Here is a 21,128-nt window from a genome sequence, read left to right as displayed (position 1 = left end):
CTCATTCTGGGCTCTGTGAACCAGAAACCATCTCCTGCTTGTTTGGAATCTACTTGGCAGGCCTACCTTGCTCTCTCAGGGTATGTAAGAGAAAACAATCTCTATGGGGAGTCTTTCCCAAGGACCTGTGGCTAAAAGTAGAGGGCTTCACAAAAAGGGATGAGAATACGGAGCTCTCAGGCACAAGGTCACTTCAGGGAAGTTCTAGTGCCTCAGATACCAGAGGATGGTTTTAGAAAGGACTTGAGGGCCTGGGAAAGAAATAGACCAAATGTGAAGAAATGCATAAGGATAATAAGTATCATACTTAAGGCAATGGTTAGATTTGTGGGGATCAGAAGATGGATCCGATCAGGGAGAGTACACAGTAGGGTGTTAGGTACACAAATATGCATTTTATTTTCTTTATATCTTTTTGTAGACCTATGAGGATTTCATAATAAATTAAAAGCAAAACATATAAAAGGTAGAAACAGCCCATCAGTTCTGCTATATACACTGGAGTAAAATGGCAACAATTTTTTTTTGGTTTTTCTGCTGTGCCAATGTATAGACAACATCATGTTTCAAATGGCTGACTAGGATGAAGAATTTGACAAGTGGTCTCTGGGCTTTTCATCTTTATTCCTTAACAGCATGGCTTAGAAAGCTACAGTTCATCACCACTATATATAAAAAATACTTTACTGCTATTCCAAAATTATAAATTTTGCTTGCCTAAGTGATACATTTTCTTCTTTTGGGGAGCAGAGAGGGACTGCTATGTAATGAAGTCTGCAGGAGAATCGCCTGCTCTGAAAGTATTTGCAGTACTGTAGTACAAAGAGTGCTTTGGTTGTGTGGGGGAAGGTTTGATGGTTTCAGAATGGTGCCTGGATGCAGTGTGAAGCTGGCAAGCAAACAGTGCAGCTGGGGACTGCTGAAAGAGAGGCTGCAGGAGCATGGATATTTCATCCCTCACCTGGTGCTCTTGGTGGGACAGGTGGCGCTGTCCACGCAGCACTGTGGCAGCGACCGGCCGAGATCTGCCGAACGTTTTTCCCTTGCAGAACTGTTACCAGGGTTGGTTCTCGAACGTGGTTGGTGTGGCCTAAGCCAAGCTGGAAATAAATTATAAATACATAGAGATTCAATTAGGAAGAGGAAGAGAGGAAGTCAAGATGATAAAATTTGTCTTGGATAGTAGCAGATATAAATAAGTTACTATCTGTACCAAGCAATGGCATCAAAATAATGAAATTAATTCTGATTTTCTCTATCAGAATGATCCTCACAGCTTATACTGTCTCCTAAAAACTATGCTGTAACAAGGCCATTCCAAATCTAGCAGATGAGTCTCTTTTTTTTATGTTATGCGGGCCTCTCACTGTTGTGGCCTCTCCCGTTGCGGAGCACAGGCTCCGGATGCGCAGGCCCAGCTGCTCCGCAGCATGTGGAATCTTCCCGGACCGGGGCACGAACCCGTGTCCCCTGCATCGGCAGGCGGACTCTCAACCACTGCGCCACCAGGGAAGCCCAGATGAGTCTTAATGACTGAAAACATCTTTGAACTCCACTTCCAGAGAGGAAATAAATTCTTGGCAAGTTAAAAAAAAAAACCAACGGAATGATCTATAGAGCTTTTACTTAGAACACACTGATTTCTTGATTTTTAACATGGACTGCCTGTGCAACAGTAAATAAACAATTATAAAAACATACATAGAAGCAGATTCTCAACTCCGGATCTCTGTTCTTGGGGTCCGACTAGGACACCCAGTGTTTCAGTGGCTGAGCACCTCAACATCATCAGGCAGGATCATGTCAAGGCCCTGCCAGGGACCTTCCAAAGGTGTCTCAACATCAACTCTCTTCTCATTAAGATATGTGCAACCACAGCATTAAGCAGTTTCCCCATCTGTTAATATAGTGATGAGGACACCACAGAGCTACTGTAATACTGGACCTTGAACTTGAGGGTCATTGGCTCTAGGGGCAGCTAGATGTAGAGAGGATTTAGAGGAAGGAGATGTCGTTCACATGTAGAGCTGAAAGCCACTGTAGTAGCAGGCATCTCAGACCTGCCCCACCAAAGTGTGTCCCTTCTCCACATACAGGATAGCTGAACACATCAACCTCTTGGAGGCTCAGTTTACTACTCTACATAACGGGAGTGACAAGACTTCCTGAACAAACACAAACATGCTTTGTACACTGTCATATTATAAAATATAAAAGTATTGTTGTTTCATCCTTTCCATTTTCCAGATCAACTGATGCTCCTAGTACCTAACCTCTTTTATTACTGTAGTGAAAATGATGATTAATCGTGATAGTAGGAAATATTGAATACTTATAAAGTGCTGTTTACTACGTGCTAGGCACTTCTCAGTGTGTGCAGACACACATATATATTCAGCTATCCCCTTAACCACTTCACTGTACTGCCAGATTTTTTTTAAATCATGATATAACACTTACTAGACCATAATCAAGAGACAGAGATGCACAACTGGACTCTAGATAATCAGCCCCATAGCAAAGTGATGTGGCTTGAGGTCTTGTGTAGATATTCTGAGTTTCTAGCTTATCCCTTTGCCAAATGAAGAATGTTGTCAGATTTCTAGAACATGACAGAGCAGCAAGCGAGATAAATATTTACCTGCCCCTCTGAATTGCTCCCCCAGGCATACACATCTCCAGTTGATGCCAAAGCAAGTGTGTGCTCAGCTCCAACTGCCACATCTTCGATGACTACTCCAGCCAGGACAGGGATTTGTTGTGGTCGATTGTGATTGCGAGCACGCCCTTCTGGCAAGCCTATCAAACGATCTGAAAAAATAGCAAGGGGACATTTATGGATGGCACACCACAGTCCTTTTATATTTCCTGATGAGTCATTTAATGTCTATGGTGGTATGGCAACGACATACGTAACTCATTGGGGCAAAAGCTGCTTTGCCAGTAAGGTATACCGGACTCTGAGTGAATCAAGTTTAAAACTGTTTCTTTGCAAAATGTCACAATCCCCTTATTCATAAAAATAAATAAAATTTAATTTAAAATTAGTAGCTTAGTTCAAACCAAGAGGCACCTCTAGCATCCTCATACTTGAGAGGACTGGCACATAATTCACAGAGGCCCTAAAGTTCTTACATTCTAAGAAACAACATCATGCAACCTGTCCTGTCCTCAAATTTCCAGCCAACTTCTCCCCTTATCTTTGCTGCCAAACTCCTACAAGGTGCAGGCCAGCCCCTGTTGCTTCACATGCTGTAGGCCTGTTTGGCTTGGCCACCCTCTGCAGCCTAACTTGCACTCTCACCACTGCACTGAAACTGTACTCTCAAAAGCCATGAATAGCTCCTAGCTGCCTACACTGCAGCCGCCCCTTCTCCAGCCCTGGCCCTGGAGCTCCACTTTACCTTCTGATGATGTGGCCTCGGCTCCTTCTGCCCCTCAGACACTGCACTACCCTGGCTCCCCAACTACCTCTCTCTCCACGCCTTTCAAAGCCAGCTCTCCCATGCTCACCTGCCCTTTACTCACATTCCCGCGAGTTTTACCGTCTACTTTTTTCATGCCATATTCTCTCCCTGGATTTCTTAGAGCCTATTAATATGGCTTTAACTACACCATTAGGAATTATGCAAACCTACATCTTCATAAACAATCTCTCTGGAGTTCCAGATCCAAATCCCCAGTAACTCGTTAGACTTCTCCATACATGTAAGTCTAGAGTATACGGCCCCAATTCAATATGACTAAAACTAAGCTCCTTATCTCTTTCACCAGAACCAACTCCCTGTCCTCAGCAGCGTCCACGTTCTTCCAAGACTAGAAACTTCAATCACAGCTCATTTCTTCCTCCCTCTTCCTCACACACTCTTCAGTCACTACAACTTGCAAAGAAGTTCCATTTACAAAGCTGAATATATTGCCAGGGAATCCCACTGTGGATGCTTAGATTGTGAACTTATTCATTTGAATCCCGAATGCCTGTGAATTCCTAAGACCTGGACCCCCAGTCCCTGCAAGGGCTGGGAAGTGAGGCAGGATCCAGAGGAGCTCTGGTGGTCAAGGTAGTGTTTGTGGTAGCATGGCAGAGGCAGCAGAGAGGAGGAAGGGAAGGGCTTTGGCAGGAACTCTTCTGGCAAGAATGAAGGCTCTGGCATGAGGGGCCATCAATGGGGAGGAGAGTTTGTCCTTACAACAAATATCATGAAAGTGGAGCAGAATAGTAGCTAGTGAATGAAGGTTGTGTGGCCCATCATCACCCAGAATGAAAAATGACTCAGTTTAAGCACTTTCTATACAGCTGCAAGGCAAATGTTTCTGTAATACATGTGTGCACAAAATAAGCAATATAATTAATGCCTGGAAAATGCCCTACCTTGACCAAAGGTATACACATGACCATCTTTGGTCAATGCAACAGAAAACTGAGTTCCACACGCAACCTTTTTTATTCCAATTCCACAAAGGACATCAACTTTCTGCAAAATAAAAGCATAAGGCACATAATTTTAAAAGGAAAATAAAAACACTCAAATTTGCCTACTGGCGTGTATAAACTCAAGGATTATCTTCCAATAAAAATATTAATATTCATTTACTTATTTTCAGCCACATCCACACTCCTAAATGTTATTTTCTCATACTGCTCTGCAAACTACCCGAATTAGGGGGAGTATTGTAGGGGGTAGGGGATGTTTAACTAAAATCCCCAGGACCCCATGTGAAGTGGAAACATTCCTCTGGGCAACAGAAACCAAAGAGAATCCTATGGCTGTTTAAAGCTGCTCCCAGTTAGAATTTTTCTGCTTTCAGAGGTAACAATAACTGCTTTATATGTTCTCCAGAGAGGATTTCCTTCCTTTTTGTATCCCTAGCTGAATATTCACCAGTCTAGCTATCAAGATGTCACAGATTATATACGATAGTGAATCTGGAGTTGAATATAAATTGAATACTTGTAAATCATGCTGCTTGTTAAACGTGATAGAAAAATCCATGTAAAAACGATTGCACAGGAGGTCTTCTGAAGAGCCAAGAAACCTTCTATAATGTGAATAAAGCCTCTAAATCATTTGTTTATGGACTTGGATTTCCTACTACTTTTTAAATGCACATACCTGTATAATTCAGTGGTAATAATAAGCTGAAATGGCAGTTACAAGCAGAGAGTTAAAAAAGATTGTTCATGGTTCCCTCCATAAGACACCCTGGAGATATGTTTATACTTATTTCTTCTCTACATGGGAGGTAGTCCTACACTACTCAGCCCATGACAAAGACAGATGCTTGTCCTTGCAGAATTTTTATATCCAGTTTAGTAATTAATGCTTATTAATTACTTATTTTAATAAATTTATTTTAAATTACTTATATAAAATAAGATCTAGAATGCTGGAAATTTAAGAATAAGCAAAAGCAGCTTCTAAATTTCATTATGAATTACCACAAATGTTAAAGGTAAATTACTTCCAGCTAAAAAGAGGTACTGGGCTTCCCTGGTGGCGCAATGGTTGAGAATCCACCTGTGGATGCGGGGGACGCAGGTTCGTGCCCCAGTCCAGGAAGATCCCACATGCCGCAGAACGGCTGGGCCCGTGAGCCATGGCCGCTGGGCCTGTGCGTCTGGAGCCTGAGCTCCGCAACGGGAGAGGCCACAGCAGTGAGAGGCCCGCGTACCACCAAAAAAAAAAAAAAAGGTACTGACATAGAAGAAAACCATGTTGTCTGAATCTCTAGATTAAAGCCAATACTGACCTGAGGTGAAGATTTTGCAGTGGAATTTCCTAAGCCTAGTTTTCCATAGTCCCCATCTCCAAAAGCCCACACCATGGAGCCATCTGCTGACACTGCCAAAGTATGGTTTAAGCCACAAGCCACCTGGAGAAATAACAGGGTGGTAAGGCAAATCACAATACCTAAAACACCCATTTCTGGGACCCTCTGTCTCAACTTCAGTGAAAAACTTGGCTGTGTTTCCAAAAATTTTTATTGGTTTCAGGGCCTTACATATGTTAACCAAAATTTGTCATGAAGAAAATAATTCCTAATGTCCACAAACAAAAAACAACTTTTCAAAGTCAAGTCCTTCAAATATCTGTGGCTAACTCTGAATCAGAGAGCACAAAAGATAGGAAAAAGTACATATGATTAAAAAATATTCACACCGGACAGTCTAAGGAATGATAAAAGATAAAAATAGTAAAAGATAAAAATATTTTATCTCATCTTCTTGTTAAGAGAGAGTCTCAAAATGTACAGATCAGGAACAATTATTACTTAAGAGCAGCAGCTACCAATGATGCTGCAGTTCAGCCATCTACTTCCATGATACTGAAGAGGAGTTACTATATTGCTTAAAGCTTTCATATCAAGTGGTATTATGAAGAGGATTTTAAAATATTCACATCCTGAATTAAGACTTCCATTTGTCTATCAATTAGGCCAAACAAAATGTACATCAGGTTAAGTACGAGTGGTGCTTCTAGTTTTCCTGAAAAGACAATGTCTAAGTGCACAGAGGGGAAACAAAAAACTATGATCATATAGAACGTATTATTGATTTATTCCATGCCTGTCCAATCTGATACCCCTCCAGTGCAGTCACTCTCTCTGGAAGTTTTTTGTTAGAAGTGTTTCCAAGACCCAGACGACCGTAGTCACCATTCCCAAAGGTAAACAGTTTGCCATCTGATGTTACCACTGCTGAATGTTTGAAGCCACAAGACATCTACGAATAGAACAAACAAGAACAAAAATTTTAACAAGAGGACATACTAAGAAAGAAATCAGTCCTTTTTGGTTATTAATACAGTAATAATCTTTAAGTAAACTTCACTGAAAACTCAGGGTCTTCAAGACCAGTATGTCCTATCCACCCAAGTGGCCCCCTGCTCCCCCAAGTCTGATCTACCTCAAAATTCTCAGGAAGAGCAAGCTAAACAGCATACCTTGGAAGTGTTGCTACTCTTCAGCTATGCAGAGATGACCTAGACTACATGAGTTAATGAATAGGGAAATTTGTAAACTCTAAGGTGCTATGTAACTTTACAATATTATTTTAGATCACAAATTGATTTTCCAGAAAATGTATATGAACTCAACCTCTGTAACGATAATGATAGGTTGAAAGCAAAGCTTTCCATTTATCACTATATCAAGAACTGCGGGGCAGAAGTTAAACCCCACTTCTTCCAAGGACCTGAAGCACCCTGGCCTGGGTCAACCAGCTTGCTCAGGATAAAGGAGTCCATTCTAACACCAAAGCCCATTCAAACTCCTGAGATGCTCAAGAATGACTCTGAACCACCAAAAACACTGGATCTTTTATGATGGGGTAATATATTTTTACTACTGTTTTTCATTACCTAAACTTAAGAACTCAACACCTAGTATGTTTACATTCAAAGATAAACTTATCCAGGCGTAACTATGTCCCGCATGCCACAACTAAGACCCGGCGCAGCCAAATAAATAAATATTAAAAAAAAAAAAAAGATAAACTTATCCATATTCTGCCTGACCTGCACCACTTCTTCTCCCTGTAAGGCCTCGATCTGCCTGGGCCGCCGTTGCCTGTCACTGTTCCCATGGCCGAGTTTGCCATAATCACCATCTCCCCAGCTAAAGACCTCACCACTTTCAGTGAGGGCCATTGAGTGTCCATCAGAACCACAGGAAGTCACCAGCTGGGTCACCACAAAGCCTGGAACAGAGCAGAAACCCAACAAGAGTCGCTGAATGTTAAAAATCCCCTCTTTACTTGAAGCTGTTACAGAGTAGTCTAACAGAATCAAAAAATACCACAACAGTACTTCAGAAATATAAACAATGTCTTTAATTTTAAATCAGATTTGCAGCCCTAACCTAGAAAATTAGGAGCAGTCACATAAAATGATGATGACAAGGAAGAGGAGAAGGGTGATAGGAGCAGTTATAGTCACTAAAGATTATGTTCTAGCCACTCCTATAAATGCTTTACATGGATCGCTCATTTTCTATTTTCACACAGGTCCTATGAGGCAGACATTACCATCACCACTTTTACAATTGGGGAAACTGAGTCACAAAGAGGTTTAGTAGCTTGTGCAAAGTACCCGAGGGAGGATGTAATAAAATCAAACAGGAACCAAGCCCTCCCATCCCCAGTGTTGTGCTCTTCACACACAGATCTGAAGGAAGAGAACTTAGAGCTACTCAAGAATTTGTTCTGAACTCATGTTACTTGTATGCTTTTACTTACAAAACTCTATTTGCTCTCTTTGTAGGCTTCAGAGTCAGTAAAAGTTAACCTTAGGAACAAGCCAGGGGTCCCTGCAGTGGTTTTTCCAGAGGTTTTCTTTCTCCAAGTCACAGAGGACTCTGAGGGGGATGCCCTTTAAAGTCTTTAGTACATATGCACATTTCCATATAAACTGATTTTTTTTTTTTTTTGCTGTACGCGGGCCTCTCACTGTTGTGACCTCTCCCGTTGCGGAGCACAGGCTCCGGACGCGCAGGCTCAGCGGGCATGGCTCAAGGGCCTAGCCGCTCCACGGCATGTGGGATCTTCCCGGACCAGGCCACGAACCCGTGTCCCCTGCATCGTCAGACGGACTCTCAACCACTGTGCCACCAGGGAAGCCCGTGTAAATTGATTTTTAATGTTAATGAAGCACATGCATGATTACTACTGCTATTAATAGTTGCCTAATTACAGTTTTGCAATTTTAAAGAATTTGTTTACAATCTTCAGTGTGTATTAACACAGCAATTCTAGCATGGCTATAAGTAACTTGCAAAATAATACAGCTCAAAATATGGAAAATTAAGGTTGAACATGCCTAAACAAGAATCCAAATACAAGTGAAAAACCTACATGACTTTATCTAGCAAAGGTCTGAGATGAGTTCTAACATAATAAACATTCCTACAGATAGGTCATAGTTTCCGATCAGCTTTTAATGGAGGATAATTTTACCTTGTAAGGCTGAAATAACTGTCAGCACATGAAGGTCATCTGAATTTCCTTGTCCTAATCTGCCATAACTTCCTTCCCCACAAGCCAACACTGTGCCATTGGCCTGTATGACAAAGGTACAATTCTGACCACATATAACCTAGTATAAAAACACATAATTAAATACATTATCTTTTATTATATAGCTTTAACATGCAAACATTTAAAATGATTCCATGTATACCAGAATACCTTTATCAGTTCTTTTATCCTTTCATTAAATGGGAAGGGTTGACATAACAATGGGGTTCCTATAAGCCCTTGATTATTATAAAACCTCTTACTTAATCAAGAGATGTATGAGGCTCATCTGATGATTTAAGATACTTTAGAAACATGTTATCTACAGGGCTTTCAGCCAATTGTGCAGAGTTTAAATAATAACATTAACAACAAAACAGATAAAAGAAGAAAAAGGAGAGGCTGATGGGAAAATAGTAAAGACTGGCTGGAGGCCAGCAAGAAGCAGAAATTGCAGGGGATATACACATGAAAGAATAGTGTATCCTAGGGCTTACTGAGGTAGAGAAGAATGAAAGAGAAAGCAGTGGCTTCGAGAAGGGTTTAGAAATATAGTGCCATGATTATTAGAAGAGGGGAGGAGTGCCAATGAAATCTGGTTAAAGATCCCAGTAAGTTTACGGCTCCCCAAAGAGAGAATAAATAATTACCAATATCTTAACTTCTATAAATACGTACTGGGCAGGCATAATGCATCATGATGTTAATTCATGATATGTGAAAACAAGAAAAATTTAGAAACTTATTAACAAAACCTAAGTCTGATAAAAACTCTAAAAAACTTTTATTTAGATGCTATATATCATGACTTTCTTTGGTGATTCCTCACAATAGACTATGCAATGGATAAACTTTATGCTACAGTAAGTTACTGACAGCAAGGGAATCAGAATTGTCAGTTCCCAGGTTTCTTCTACATTTCTTTACCCTGTTAGTTACCTGTTGGGCCTGTGAGAATGAGGGAGCTGCTGCAGGTACCATTACATTTCTTCCAGCTTCTGCCAGCTGTCCATGCCTGCCAGCACCCCACAGGTAGACATCACATTTACCTCCCAGGTGCCAGTCCTAGAAAACCACAATCAAGTCAAAATTCAATTCACTAATTCATTCAAACAAGCATGTACTGGGTACTAAGTGTGTACCAGCCTCCATGGGGAACAACAGGGCACAAACACACAAGCATTTAGAACCAGAAGATTTACTAAGAACCACAATATAGTTATCTTTATCTTTACTGACCTCAGGTCTTGAAGTTGCCCAAGACATAATTTGTTCATCCATACCATTAATCCATTTACTGTTATCCTGAAAGACAGGGCAAACATCAGGATCAATTTTGCTTAATCAATACTTATGTGTTTTTGTTTTTTTAGGAGGTCTTAAAAATGATCAATTATTTTTAAATAGGAAAGGAGAAGCCCAAGATCACATGGTCAGTTACAAGCAGTGTGAAGACCAGAATGCAGCCCTCCCTTCTCCCAGGCCATTTTTCAAGAAAATCTTTTTGCGAATGATTTATCTGTTCTTAACTGACAACTGACTTTTAAAGAATTTGGTAACATTATGAGAATTTAAGAGCAGTTTCACAATCATGCCAAACTTGATTTTTAATATTTCCCTTTACTATAAACACTTGCACTACCAACTATCACGAACACATTGGAGATTCAAAGCTAACCATTTCTGAGCACCCATAGGTACACGGTCATCTGCAGGAGACACTACCCCCGTGAACTCGTTGTATAGCTGTGGGCAGGTCATCTTTCTAGGCTGCAGCTTCCTCGTCTACAAATGACATATTTGAGGCAAATGGGCTCAGAAGGATACTTCCTAATTAAAATATTTTATATTTAGATAATTTCCTTCAGTTCATATGTCTGTTTTATACTGTATCTATATTTATATATTAAAATGTTTGTTTATATAAATCTCAACTAGGTAAAGGGGTGGTTAGATCAAGTGCTGGCCTGCAATACCTACCCCCGGCATTTTATCTCCATCACAGTTTCTGTATCTAGACACTTTCAAATACAATCAGAAAGAAATGACAACTAAAATGTTCTCTTAAACATTACTGAAGTGCCAAATACTTTAGAATCTATAACTGGAATTTTAAAAGATGACCAGGAAAAGATGCTAAAATATATTTATAAATATATATATACTGGGGGACCTTCAAGATGGCAGAGGAGTAAGACGTGGAGATCACCATCTTCCCCACAAATACATCAAAAATACATCTACATGTAGAACAACTCTTACAGAACATCTACTGAATGCTGGCAGAAGACCTCAGATCTCCCAAAAGGCAAGAAACTCCCCACGTACCTGGGTAGGGCAAAAGAAAAAAGAAAAAACAGAGACAAAAGAATAGGGATGGGACCTGCAGCTCGGGGAGGGAGCTGTGAAGGAGGAAAAGTTTCCACACACTAGGGAAGCCCCTTCACTGGCAGAGACGGAGGGTGGCAGTGGGGAAGCTTCGGAGCCATGAAGGAGAGCGCAGCCACAGGGGTGCAGAGGGAAAAGCGGAGAGATTCCCACACAGAGGATCGGTGCCAACCAGCACTCACCAGCCCAAGAGGCTTCTCTGCACACCCGCTGGGGCAGGCGGGGGCTGGGAGCTGAGGCTCGGGCTTCGGAGGTCAGATCCCAGGGATAGGACTGGGGTTAGCTGCGTGAACACAGCCTGAAGGGGGCTAGTGTGCCACAGCTACCCGGGAGGGAGTCTGGGAAAAAGTCTGGAGGTGCTGAAGAGGCAAGAGACCATTGTTTCAAGGTGCGCGAGGAGAGGGGATTCCTTCCCCGTCTGCCCTCAAAAGCACTGCCTAAATGAGCTCCAAAGACAGGCATGAGCCGTGGCTATCAGCTCGGACCCCAGAGACAGGCATGAAACACTAATGCTGCTGCTGCAGCCACCAAGAAACCTGTGTGCAAGCACAGGCCACACCTCCCATGCCAGAAACCTGGGCAGCCCACCACTGCCAGGGTCCCGTGATCCAGGGACAACTTCCCTGGGAGAACACACGGCATACCTCAGGCTGTTGCAACATTATGTTGGCCTCTGCTGCCGCAGGCTCGGCCCATATTCCAATTATAACTACTGTACCCCCTACCTCGCCCCAGCCTGCATGAGGAAGAGCGGCCCAATCAGCTTCTGCTTTAACACACCCTCCTGTCTGAGTGGGAACAGATGCCCTCAGGCAACCTACACATGGAGGTGGAGACAAAACCAAAACTGAACCCCAGGAGCTGTGCAAACAAAGAAGAGAAAGGGAAATTTCTCCCAGCAGCCTCAGGAGCAGCGGATTAAATCTCCACAATCAACTTGATGTACCCTGCATCTGGGGAATACCTGAATAGACAACGAATCATCCCAAAATTGAGGCAATGCACTTTGGGAGCAACTGTAGACTTCAGGTTTGCTGTCTGCGACTGATTGGATTCTGCTCTTTATCTTTATCTTAGTACAGTTTTCAGTGCTTGCTATCATTGGTGGATTTGCTTATTGGTTTGGTTGCTCCTTTTAATTATTATTTTTATTTTAATAATTTTTAAAAAATATTATTATTTTTTCTTTTTCTCCCTTTGCTTTTGAGCCGTGTGGCTGACAGGGTCTTGGTGCTCCAGCCTGGTGTCAGGCCTCAGCCTCTGAGGTGGGAAAGCTGAGTTCAGGACAATGGACCACAAGAGACATCCCGGTAATATCAGTCAGTGAGAACTCTCCCAGAGATCTCCAGCTCAATGCTAAGACCCAGCTCCACCTAACGACCAACAAGTTCCAGTGCTGGACTCCCCATGCCAAACAACTAGCAAGACAGGAACAAAACCCCACCCATTAGCAGAGACGCTGCCTAAAATCGTGCTGAGTTCACAGACACACCAAAACACAACACCAGACTGGCCCTGCCCAACAGAAAGACAAGATCCAGCCTCACCCAACAGAACACAGGCACCAGGTCCCTCCACCAGGAAGCCTACACAAGCCACTGAACCAACCTCACCCACTGCGGGCAGACACCAAAAACAATGGGAAATACGATGCTGCAGCCTGCAAAAAAGAGACCCCAAACACACACAGTAAGTTGAACAGAAAGAGAAAACAGAGAAATATGCAGCAGATGAAGGAGCACGGTAAGAACCAACCAGACCAAAGAAATAAAGAGGAAATAGGCAGTCTACCTGAAAAAGAATTCAGAGTAATGACAGTAAAGATAATCACAAATCTTGGAAATAGAATGGAGAAAATAAAAGAAACGTTTAACAAGGAAGCCTAGAAGAACTGAACAGCAAACAATGATGAACAACACAATAAATGGAATTCAAAATTCTCTAGAGGAATCAATAGCAGAATAACTGAGGCAAAAGAACGGATAAGTGACCTGGAAGATAAAAGAGTGGAAATAACTACCGCACAGCAGAATAAAGAAAAAAGAATGAAAAGAATTGAGGACAGCCTCAGAGACCTCTGGGACAACATTAAACGCACCAACATTCGAATTCTAGGGTTCCCAAAAGAAGAGAAAAAGAAAGGGTCTGAGAAAATATGTGAACAGATTATAGTTGAAAACTTCCCCAACATGGGAAAGGAAATAGTCAATCAAATCCAGGAAACGCAGTGAGTCCCATACAGAATAAATCCAAGGAGAAACATGCCAAGACACAAATTAATCAAACCAACAAAAATGAAATTCAAAGAAAAAATATTAAAAGCAGCAAGGGAAAACCAACAATTAACATACAAGGGAATCCCCATAAGGTTAACAGCTGATCTTTCAGCAGAAACTCTGCAAGCCAGAAAGGAGTAGAAGGACATATTTAAAGTGATGAAAGGGAAAAACCTACAACCAAGATTCCTCTACCCAGCAAGGAGCTCATTCAGATTCAACAGAGAAGTTAAAACCATTACAGACAAGCGAAGGCTAAGAGAATTCAGCACCACCAAACCAGCTCTACAACAAATGCTAAAGGAACGTCTCTAGGCAGGAAACACAAGAGGAGAAGACTTACAATAACAAACCCAAAACAATTAAGAAAATGGTAATAGGAACATACATATCAATAACTACCTTAAATGTAAATGGATTAAATGCTCCAAACAAAAGACACAGACTGACTGAATGGATACAAAACAAGACCCACATATATGCTGTCTACAAGAGACCCACTTCAGACCTAGGGACACATACAGACTGAAAGGGTGGGATGGAAAAAGATATTCCACGCAAATGGAAATCAAATGCAAGCTGGAGTAGCAATTCTCATATCAGACACAATAGATTTTAAAATAAAGACTAGTACAAGAAACAAAGAAGGACACTACATAATGATCAAGGGATCGATCCAAGAAGAAGTTATAACAATTGTAAATATTTATGTACTCAATATAGGAGCAGCTCAATACATAAAGCAAATGCTAACAGCCATAAAAGGGGAAATCGAGTGTAACACAATAATAGTAGAGGACTTTAACATCCCATTTCACCAATGGACATATCAACCAAAATGAAAATAAATGAGGAAACACAAGCTTTAAATGACACATTAAACAAGATGGACTTAATTGATATTTATAGAACACTGCATCCAAAAACAAGAGAATACTGTTTTTCTAAAGTGCTCATGGAACATTCTCCAGGGTAGATCATATCTTGGGTCACAAATCAAGCCTTCGTAAATTGAAGAAAAAATGAAATCATATCAAGTGTCCTTTCCAACCACAACACTACAAGACTAGATATCAATTACAGGAAAAAAACTATAAAAAAATACAAACACATGGAGGCTAAACAATATGCAGCCCAACACCTATGGGATACAGCAAAAGCAGTTCTAAGAGGAAGTTTATAGCAATACAATTCTACCTGAAGAAACAAGAAAAATAAACAAACAACCTAACCTATGTACAGCTGATTCACTTTGTTATGAAGCAGAAACTAACACACATTGTAAAGCAATTATGCTCCAATAAAGACGTTAAAAACAAAAAAACCCAAAAACCCAAAACCCCCCAAAAAACCTAACCTTACACCTAAAGCAATTAGAGAAAGAAGGACAAAAAACCCGCCAAAGTTAGCAGAAGGAAAGAAATCATAAAGATCAGAAATAAATGAAAAAGATATGAAGGAAATGATAGCAAAGATCAATAAAACTAAAAGCTGGTTCTTTGAGATAACAAAATTGACAAAACATTAGCCAGACTCATCAAGAAAAAAAGGGAGAAGACTCAAATCAACAGAATTAGAAATGAAGGAGGAGTAACAACTTCTGCAAAAATACAAAGGATCATGAGAGATTACTAAAAGCAACTATATGCCAATAAAATGGGCAACCTGGAAGAAATGGAGAAATTCTTAGAAAAGCAGAACCTTTTGAGACTGAACTGGGAAGAAACAAAAAATCTAAACAGACCAATCACAAGTACTGAAATTGAAACTGTGATTGAAACTCTTCCAACAAACAAAAGCCCAGGACCAGATGGCTTCACAGGCAAATTCTATCAAACATTTAGAGAAGAGCTAACACCTATCCTTCTCAAACTCTTCCAAAATACAGCAGAGGGAGGAACACTCCCAAACTCATTCTACAAGGTCACCATCACCCTGATACAAAAAAAAAAAAAAGACACCACACAAAAAAGAAAACTACAGGCCAATATCACTGATGAACATACATGCAAAAATCCTCAACAAACTACTAGCAAACAGAATCCAATAGCACATTAAAAGGATCATACACCATGATTAAGTGGGGTGTATCCCAGGAATGCAAGGATTCTTCAATATACGCAAATCAATCAATGTGATACACCATATTAACAAACTGAAGGATAAATACCATATAACCTCAACAGATGCAGAAAAAACTTTCGACAAAATTCAACACCCATTTATAATAAAAACTCTCCAGAAAATAAGCATAGAGGGAACCTACCTCAACATAATAAAGGTCATATATGAGAAACCCACAGCTAACATCGTTCTAAATGGTGAAAAACTGAAACCTTTCCTCTAAGATCAGGAACAAGACAAGGTTGCCAACTCTCACCACTATTATTCAACATAGTTTTGGAAATTTTAGCCACAGCAATCAGAGAAGAAAAAGAAATAAAAGGAATTCAAATTGGAAAAGAAGAAGTAAAACTATCACTGTTATAGTATAGTATAGTATACATACTATATATATAGTATATAGTATATAGTATAGTATATATATATAGTATAGTATCATGATACTATACACAAATGATCCTAAAGATGTAACCAGAAAACTACTAGAGCTAATCAATGAATTTGGTAAAGTAGCAGGATACAAAAGTAATGCACAGAAATCTCTTGCATTCCTACACACTAATGATGAAAAATCTGAAAGAGAAATTAAGGAAACACTCCCATTTACCACTGCAACAAAAAGAATAAAATACCTAGGAATAAACCTACCTAAAGAGAAAAAAGACCTGTACGCAGAAAACTATAAGATACTGATGAAAGAAATTAAAGATGATACAAACAGATGGAGAGATATACCATGTTCTTGGATTTGAAGAATCAACATTGTGAAAATGACTAGACTACCCAAAGCAGTCTACAGATTCAATGCAATCCCTATCAAACTACCAATGGCATTTCTCACAGAACTAGAACAAAAAATTTCACAATTTGTATGGAAACACAAAAGACCCCAAATAGCCAAAGCAATCTTGAGAAAGAAAAACAGAGCTGGAGGAATTAGGCTCCCTGACTTCAGACTATACTACAAAGCTACAGTAATCAAGACAGTATGGTACTGGCACAAAAACAGAAATATAGATCAATGGAACAGGATAGAAAGCCCAGAGATAAACCCAGGCACATATGGTCGTCTTGTCTTCAATAAAGGAGGCAAGAATATACAACAGAGAAAAGACAGCCTCTTCAATGAGTGATGCTGGGAAAACTGGACAGCTACATGTAAAAGAAGGAAATTAGAACACTCCCTAACACCATACACAAAAATAAACTCAAAATGGATTAAAGACCTAAATGTAAGGCCAGACACTATAAAACTCTTAGAGGAAAACATAGGAAGAACACTCTTTGACATAAATCACAAAAAGATCTTTTTTGATCCACTTCCTAGAGTAATAGAAATAAAAACAAAACTAAACAAATGGGACCTAATGAAACTTCAAAGCTTTTGTACAGCAAAGGACCATAAACAAGACCAAAAGACAACCCTCAGAATGGGAGAAAATATTTGCAAATGAAGCAACTGACAAAGGATTAATCTCCAAAATTTATAAGTAGCTCATGCAGCTCAATAACAAAAAAAACAAACAACCCAATCCAAAAATGGGCAGAAGAACTAAACAGACATTTCTCCAAAGAAGATATACAGAATGCCAACAAACACATGAAAGAATGCTCAATATCATTAATCATTAGAGAAATGCAAATCAAAACTACAATGAGATATCATCTCACACCGGTCAGAATGGCCATCATCAAAAAATCTAGAAACAATAAATGCTGGAGAGGGTGTGGAGAAAAGGGAACACTCTTGCACTGTTGGTGGGAATGTAAACTGATACAGCCACTATGGAGAACAGTATGGAGGTTCCTTAAAAAACTAAAAATAGAACTACCATCTGACCCAGCAATCTCATTACTGGGCATATACCGAGAAAACCATAATTCAAAAAGAGTCATGTACCAAAATGTTCATTGCAGCTCTATTTACAATAGCCAGGACATGGAAGCAACCTAAGTATCCATCAACAGATGAATGGATAAAGAAGATGTGGCACATATATACAATGGAATATTACTCAGCCATAAAAAGAAACGAAATTGGGTTATTTGTAGTGAGGTGGGTGGACCTGGAGTCTGTCATACAGAGTGAATTAAGTCAGAAAGAGAAAAACAAATACTGTATGCTAACACATATATACGGAATCTAAGAATAAAAAGGGTCATGAAGAACCTAGGGGTAAGACGGGAATAAAGACACAGACCTACTGGAGCATGGACTTGAGGATATGGGGAGGGGGAAGGGTAAGCTGTAACAAAGTCAGAGAGTCGTATGGACATATATACACTACCAAACATAAAACAGATAGCTAGTGGGAAGCAGCCACATAGCACTGGGAGATCAGCTAGGTGGTTTGTGACCACCTACAGGGGTGGGATAGGGACGGTGGGATAGGGACGGTGGGAGGGAAGGAGACACAAGAGGGAAGAAATATGGGAACATATGTATAACGGATTCACTTTGTTATAAAGCAGAAACTAACACACCACTGTAAAGCAATTATACTCCAATAAAGATGTTAAGAAAAAAAGATGAAAAGACAACCCTCAAAATGGGAGACAATATTTGCAAATGAAGCAACTGACAAAGGATTAATCTCCAAAATATACAAGCAGCTCATAAAGCTCAATATCAAAAAATCAATCAACCCAATCCAAAAATGGGCAGAAGACCTAAACAGACATTTCTCCAAAGAAGATATACAGATTGCCAACAAACGCATGAAAGGATGCTCAACATAACTAACCATCAGAGAAATGCAAATCAAAACTACAATGAGATACCACCTCACACTGGTCAGAATGGCCATCATCAAAAAATCTAGAAACAATAAATGCTGGAGCAGGTGTGGAGAAAAGGGAACCCTCTTGCACTGTTGGTGGGAAAGTAAATTGATACAGCCACTATGGAGAACAGTATGGTGATTCCTTAAAAAACTAAAAATAGAACTACCATATGACCCAGCAATCCCACTACTGCACATATACCCTGAGAAAACCATAATCCAAAAGGAGTCATGTACCACAATGTTCACTACAGCTCTATTTACAATAGCCAGGACACAGAAGCAACTTAAGTGTCCATCGACAGATGAATGGATAAAGAAGATGTGGCACATATATACATTGGAATATTACTCAGCCATAAAAAGAAACAAAATTGAGTTATTTGTAATGAGGTAGATGGACCTAGAGTTTGTCATACAGAGTGAAATAAGTCAGAAGAGAAAAACAAATACCATATGCTAACACATATATATGGAATCTAAAAAAAAAAAAAAAAGTTCGGACAAACCTAGGGGCAGGATAGGATTAAAGATGCAGACATAGAGAATGGACTTGAGGACATGCAGAGGGGGAAAGGTAAGCTGGGACGAAGTAAGAGTAGCACTGACAAATATACACTACCAAATGTAAAACAGATAGCTAGTGGGAAGCAGCTGCATTACACAGGAGATCAGCTCGGTGCTTTGTGACCACCTAGAGGGATGGGATAGGGAGGGTGGGTGGGACATGCAAGAGGGAGGTGATATGGGGATATATGTATACATACAGCTGATTTACTTTGTTATACAGCAGAAACTAACACAACATTGTAAAGCAATTATACTCCAATAAAGATGTTTAAAAAATAAAATGAAATAAAATGAAGGTACCTTTTACAATGTTATTGTAAATAGAAGAAATACAGAAAAGCTCTAACAGGGGAAAGAAAAAATATATATATGTATATACACACACACTAACAAGGTACCTATGGACAAGAAAATGAGAAAATATGTGACTATGTCATTGAAAACCAGCACATTTATAAGAGCTCCACAATTCTCATAATGAATCCCTCACCAAAGAAGACTTCCATCAGATTGAAAGTATTTCAAAGCAAAATATTTTAAGTTTATCTAAGGGTGTGCTTCTTGCTCTATTCAAGCTAGCAAATACTTATTGAGGGTCTGCTACTTACTAAACATCCATAATACAATCTCAGTTACATATAACAGTAGCTCATACTACACTTACCATTAGGAGTACAAGTTCATCCTCTGGAACAGGCTCTAGATCGGGAACAGTAAAAGATTCTGGAAACTGTGCTCCATTGGTCAGGGCTTCAGCAGCTTTTATGGTGGTTGAGAAACATTCTAACCAGGCCCACTCATTTGGATTCCACGATGCAGGGTCAGGGAGGCAGTTCTGGTGGTGTGGTGGCACTGGAGGATTACACAGCAGCTGATCCAGATGAAGTCCCACAGCAAGGGAAGCCAGACATTGCATATAGGGGCTGTGAACAAGCTGGTCACCACAAACCACATGAGGCTAAGAGAAAATGCAAGGATATTATGCTGAAGAGCCTCTGCCAAATAATACATATTAGCCTCCTGCATTCTCAAAGCCTGTAGTCATATTTTAACTTTACTGTTTTTTTTAAGCTTTTTACTTTGAAATAATTTTAGACACATAGAGAGTTGCAGAGATAGTACAGAGAATTCCTATAAACCCTTCACCCAACCTTCTGTAATGTTCACATCTTATATAACCATGGTGCGATAATCAAAGCTAAGAAAGTAACATTGGTTACAATAATAACTAAACCACAGAACTTTATAGGGTTTCCCACTAATGCTCCTTTTCTTTTCTTTTTTAAAAATATTTATTTATTGGCTGTGTCAGGACTTAGTTGCAGCGCACAGGCTCTAGAGGGCCCAGACTTAGTTGCCCCTTGGCATGTGGGACCTTAGTTCCCCAAACAGGGATTGAACCCACGTCCCCTGCACTGGAAGGCGAATTCTTAACCACTGGACCACCAGGGAAGTCCCTAATGCTCCTATTCTGCTCCAAGATTCAACCCAGGACACCACACTGCATTTAGCATACTTTCATTGCAGTTTTTCTTGAATTAAAAGAAAAAAGGCAGATAACTGAACCATGGAGACCTGCTCCCTCTCACATTTCTTCCTTTACCAAAAGAACCCTGGTAGCCATCAAAGACAGCCTTCTGCCCTGGCCCTCCCTAGTTGTACTAGAGCAACTCTGTGAGACTGAGCGATTCAGAAAAGAAAACCTAGGCAAACCTCAGTGAAATTAACTAGGTGTGGTAAGAGCTGATTAGATTAATGTAGCATGGCAAAAAAAAAAAGGAAAAAGGAAAAACCCCAGATGAGCTCTGCCTAGGAGCAGCATACTGTGACTACTGAGGGCTGGAAGACAGGCTATACAGGATCATGGCCTGGGCAACAAGACCAAATTCCATAATTTCCCATTCTAGTATTTAATGACCTTACTTAATTCAACTTTACCTCTTCTACTAAACTTTCCACAAGGATTCACCTGAT

General features: G+C 40.2%; 1 protein-coding gene across 24 annotated transcripts in view; it reads right to left on the bottom strand.

Annotated features, from left to right (window-relative positions):
* The window catches only part of HERC1 (HECT and RLD domain containing E3 ubiquitin protein ligase family member 1), a 217,162-nt gene that overhangs the window by 12,747 nt on the left and 183,287 nt on the right, over positions 1–21,128 (bottom strand). For all 24 annotated transcript variants that reach the window (XM_067029682.1, XM_067029689.1, XM_067029685.1 and 21 more), the window contains 10 exons: positions 19,819–20,112; positions 10,253–10,318; positions 9,953–10,078; positions 8,954–9,092; positions 7,518–7,699; positions 6,569–6,724; positions 5,752–5,874; positions 4,373–4,475; positions 2,642–2,811; positions 962–1,100 (listed from right to left, as the gene is read on the bottom strand). In XM_067029682.1, the coding sequence (XP_066885783.1) occupies positions 962–1,100; positions 2,642–2,811; positions 4,373–4,475; positions 5,752–5,874; positions 6,569–6,724; positions 7,518–7,699; positions 8,954–9,092; positions 9,953–10,078; positions 10,253–10,318; positions 19,819–20,112 (1,498 nt within the window). The remainder of the gene's footprint in view (positions 1–961; positions 1,101–2,641; positions 2,812–4,372; positions 4,476–5,751; positions 5,875–6,568; positions 6,725–7,517; positions 7,700–8,953; positions 9,093–9,952; positions 10,079–10,252; positions 10,319–19,818; positions 20,113–21,128) is intronic.

Source organism: Kogia breviceps, chromosome 3, assembly GCF_026419965.1.
Source record: "Kogia breviceps isolate mKogBre1 chromosome 3, mKogBre1 haplotype 1, whole genome shotgun sequence".
Lineage (NCBI taxonomy): Eukaryota > Metazoa > Chordata > Mammalia > Artiodactyla > Physeteridae > Kogia > Kogia breviceps.
This window is presented reverse-complemented; position numbering and strand designations above follow the sequence as displayed.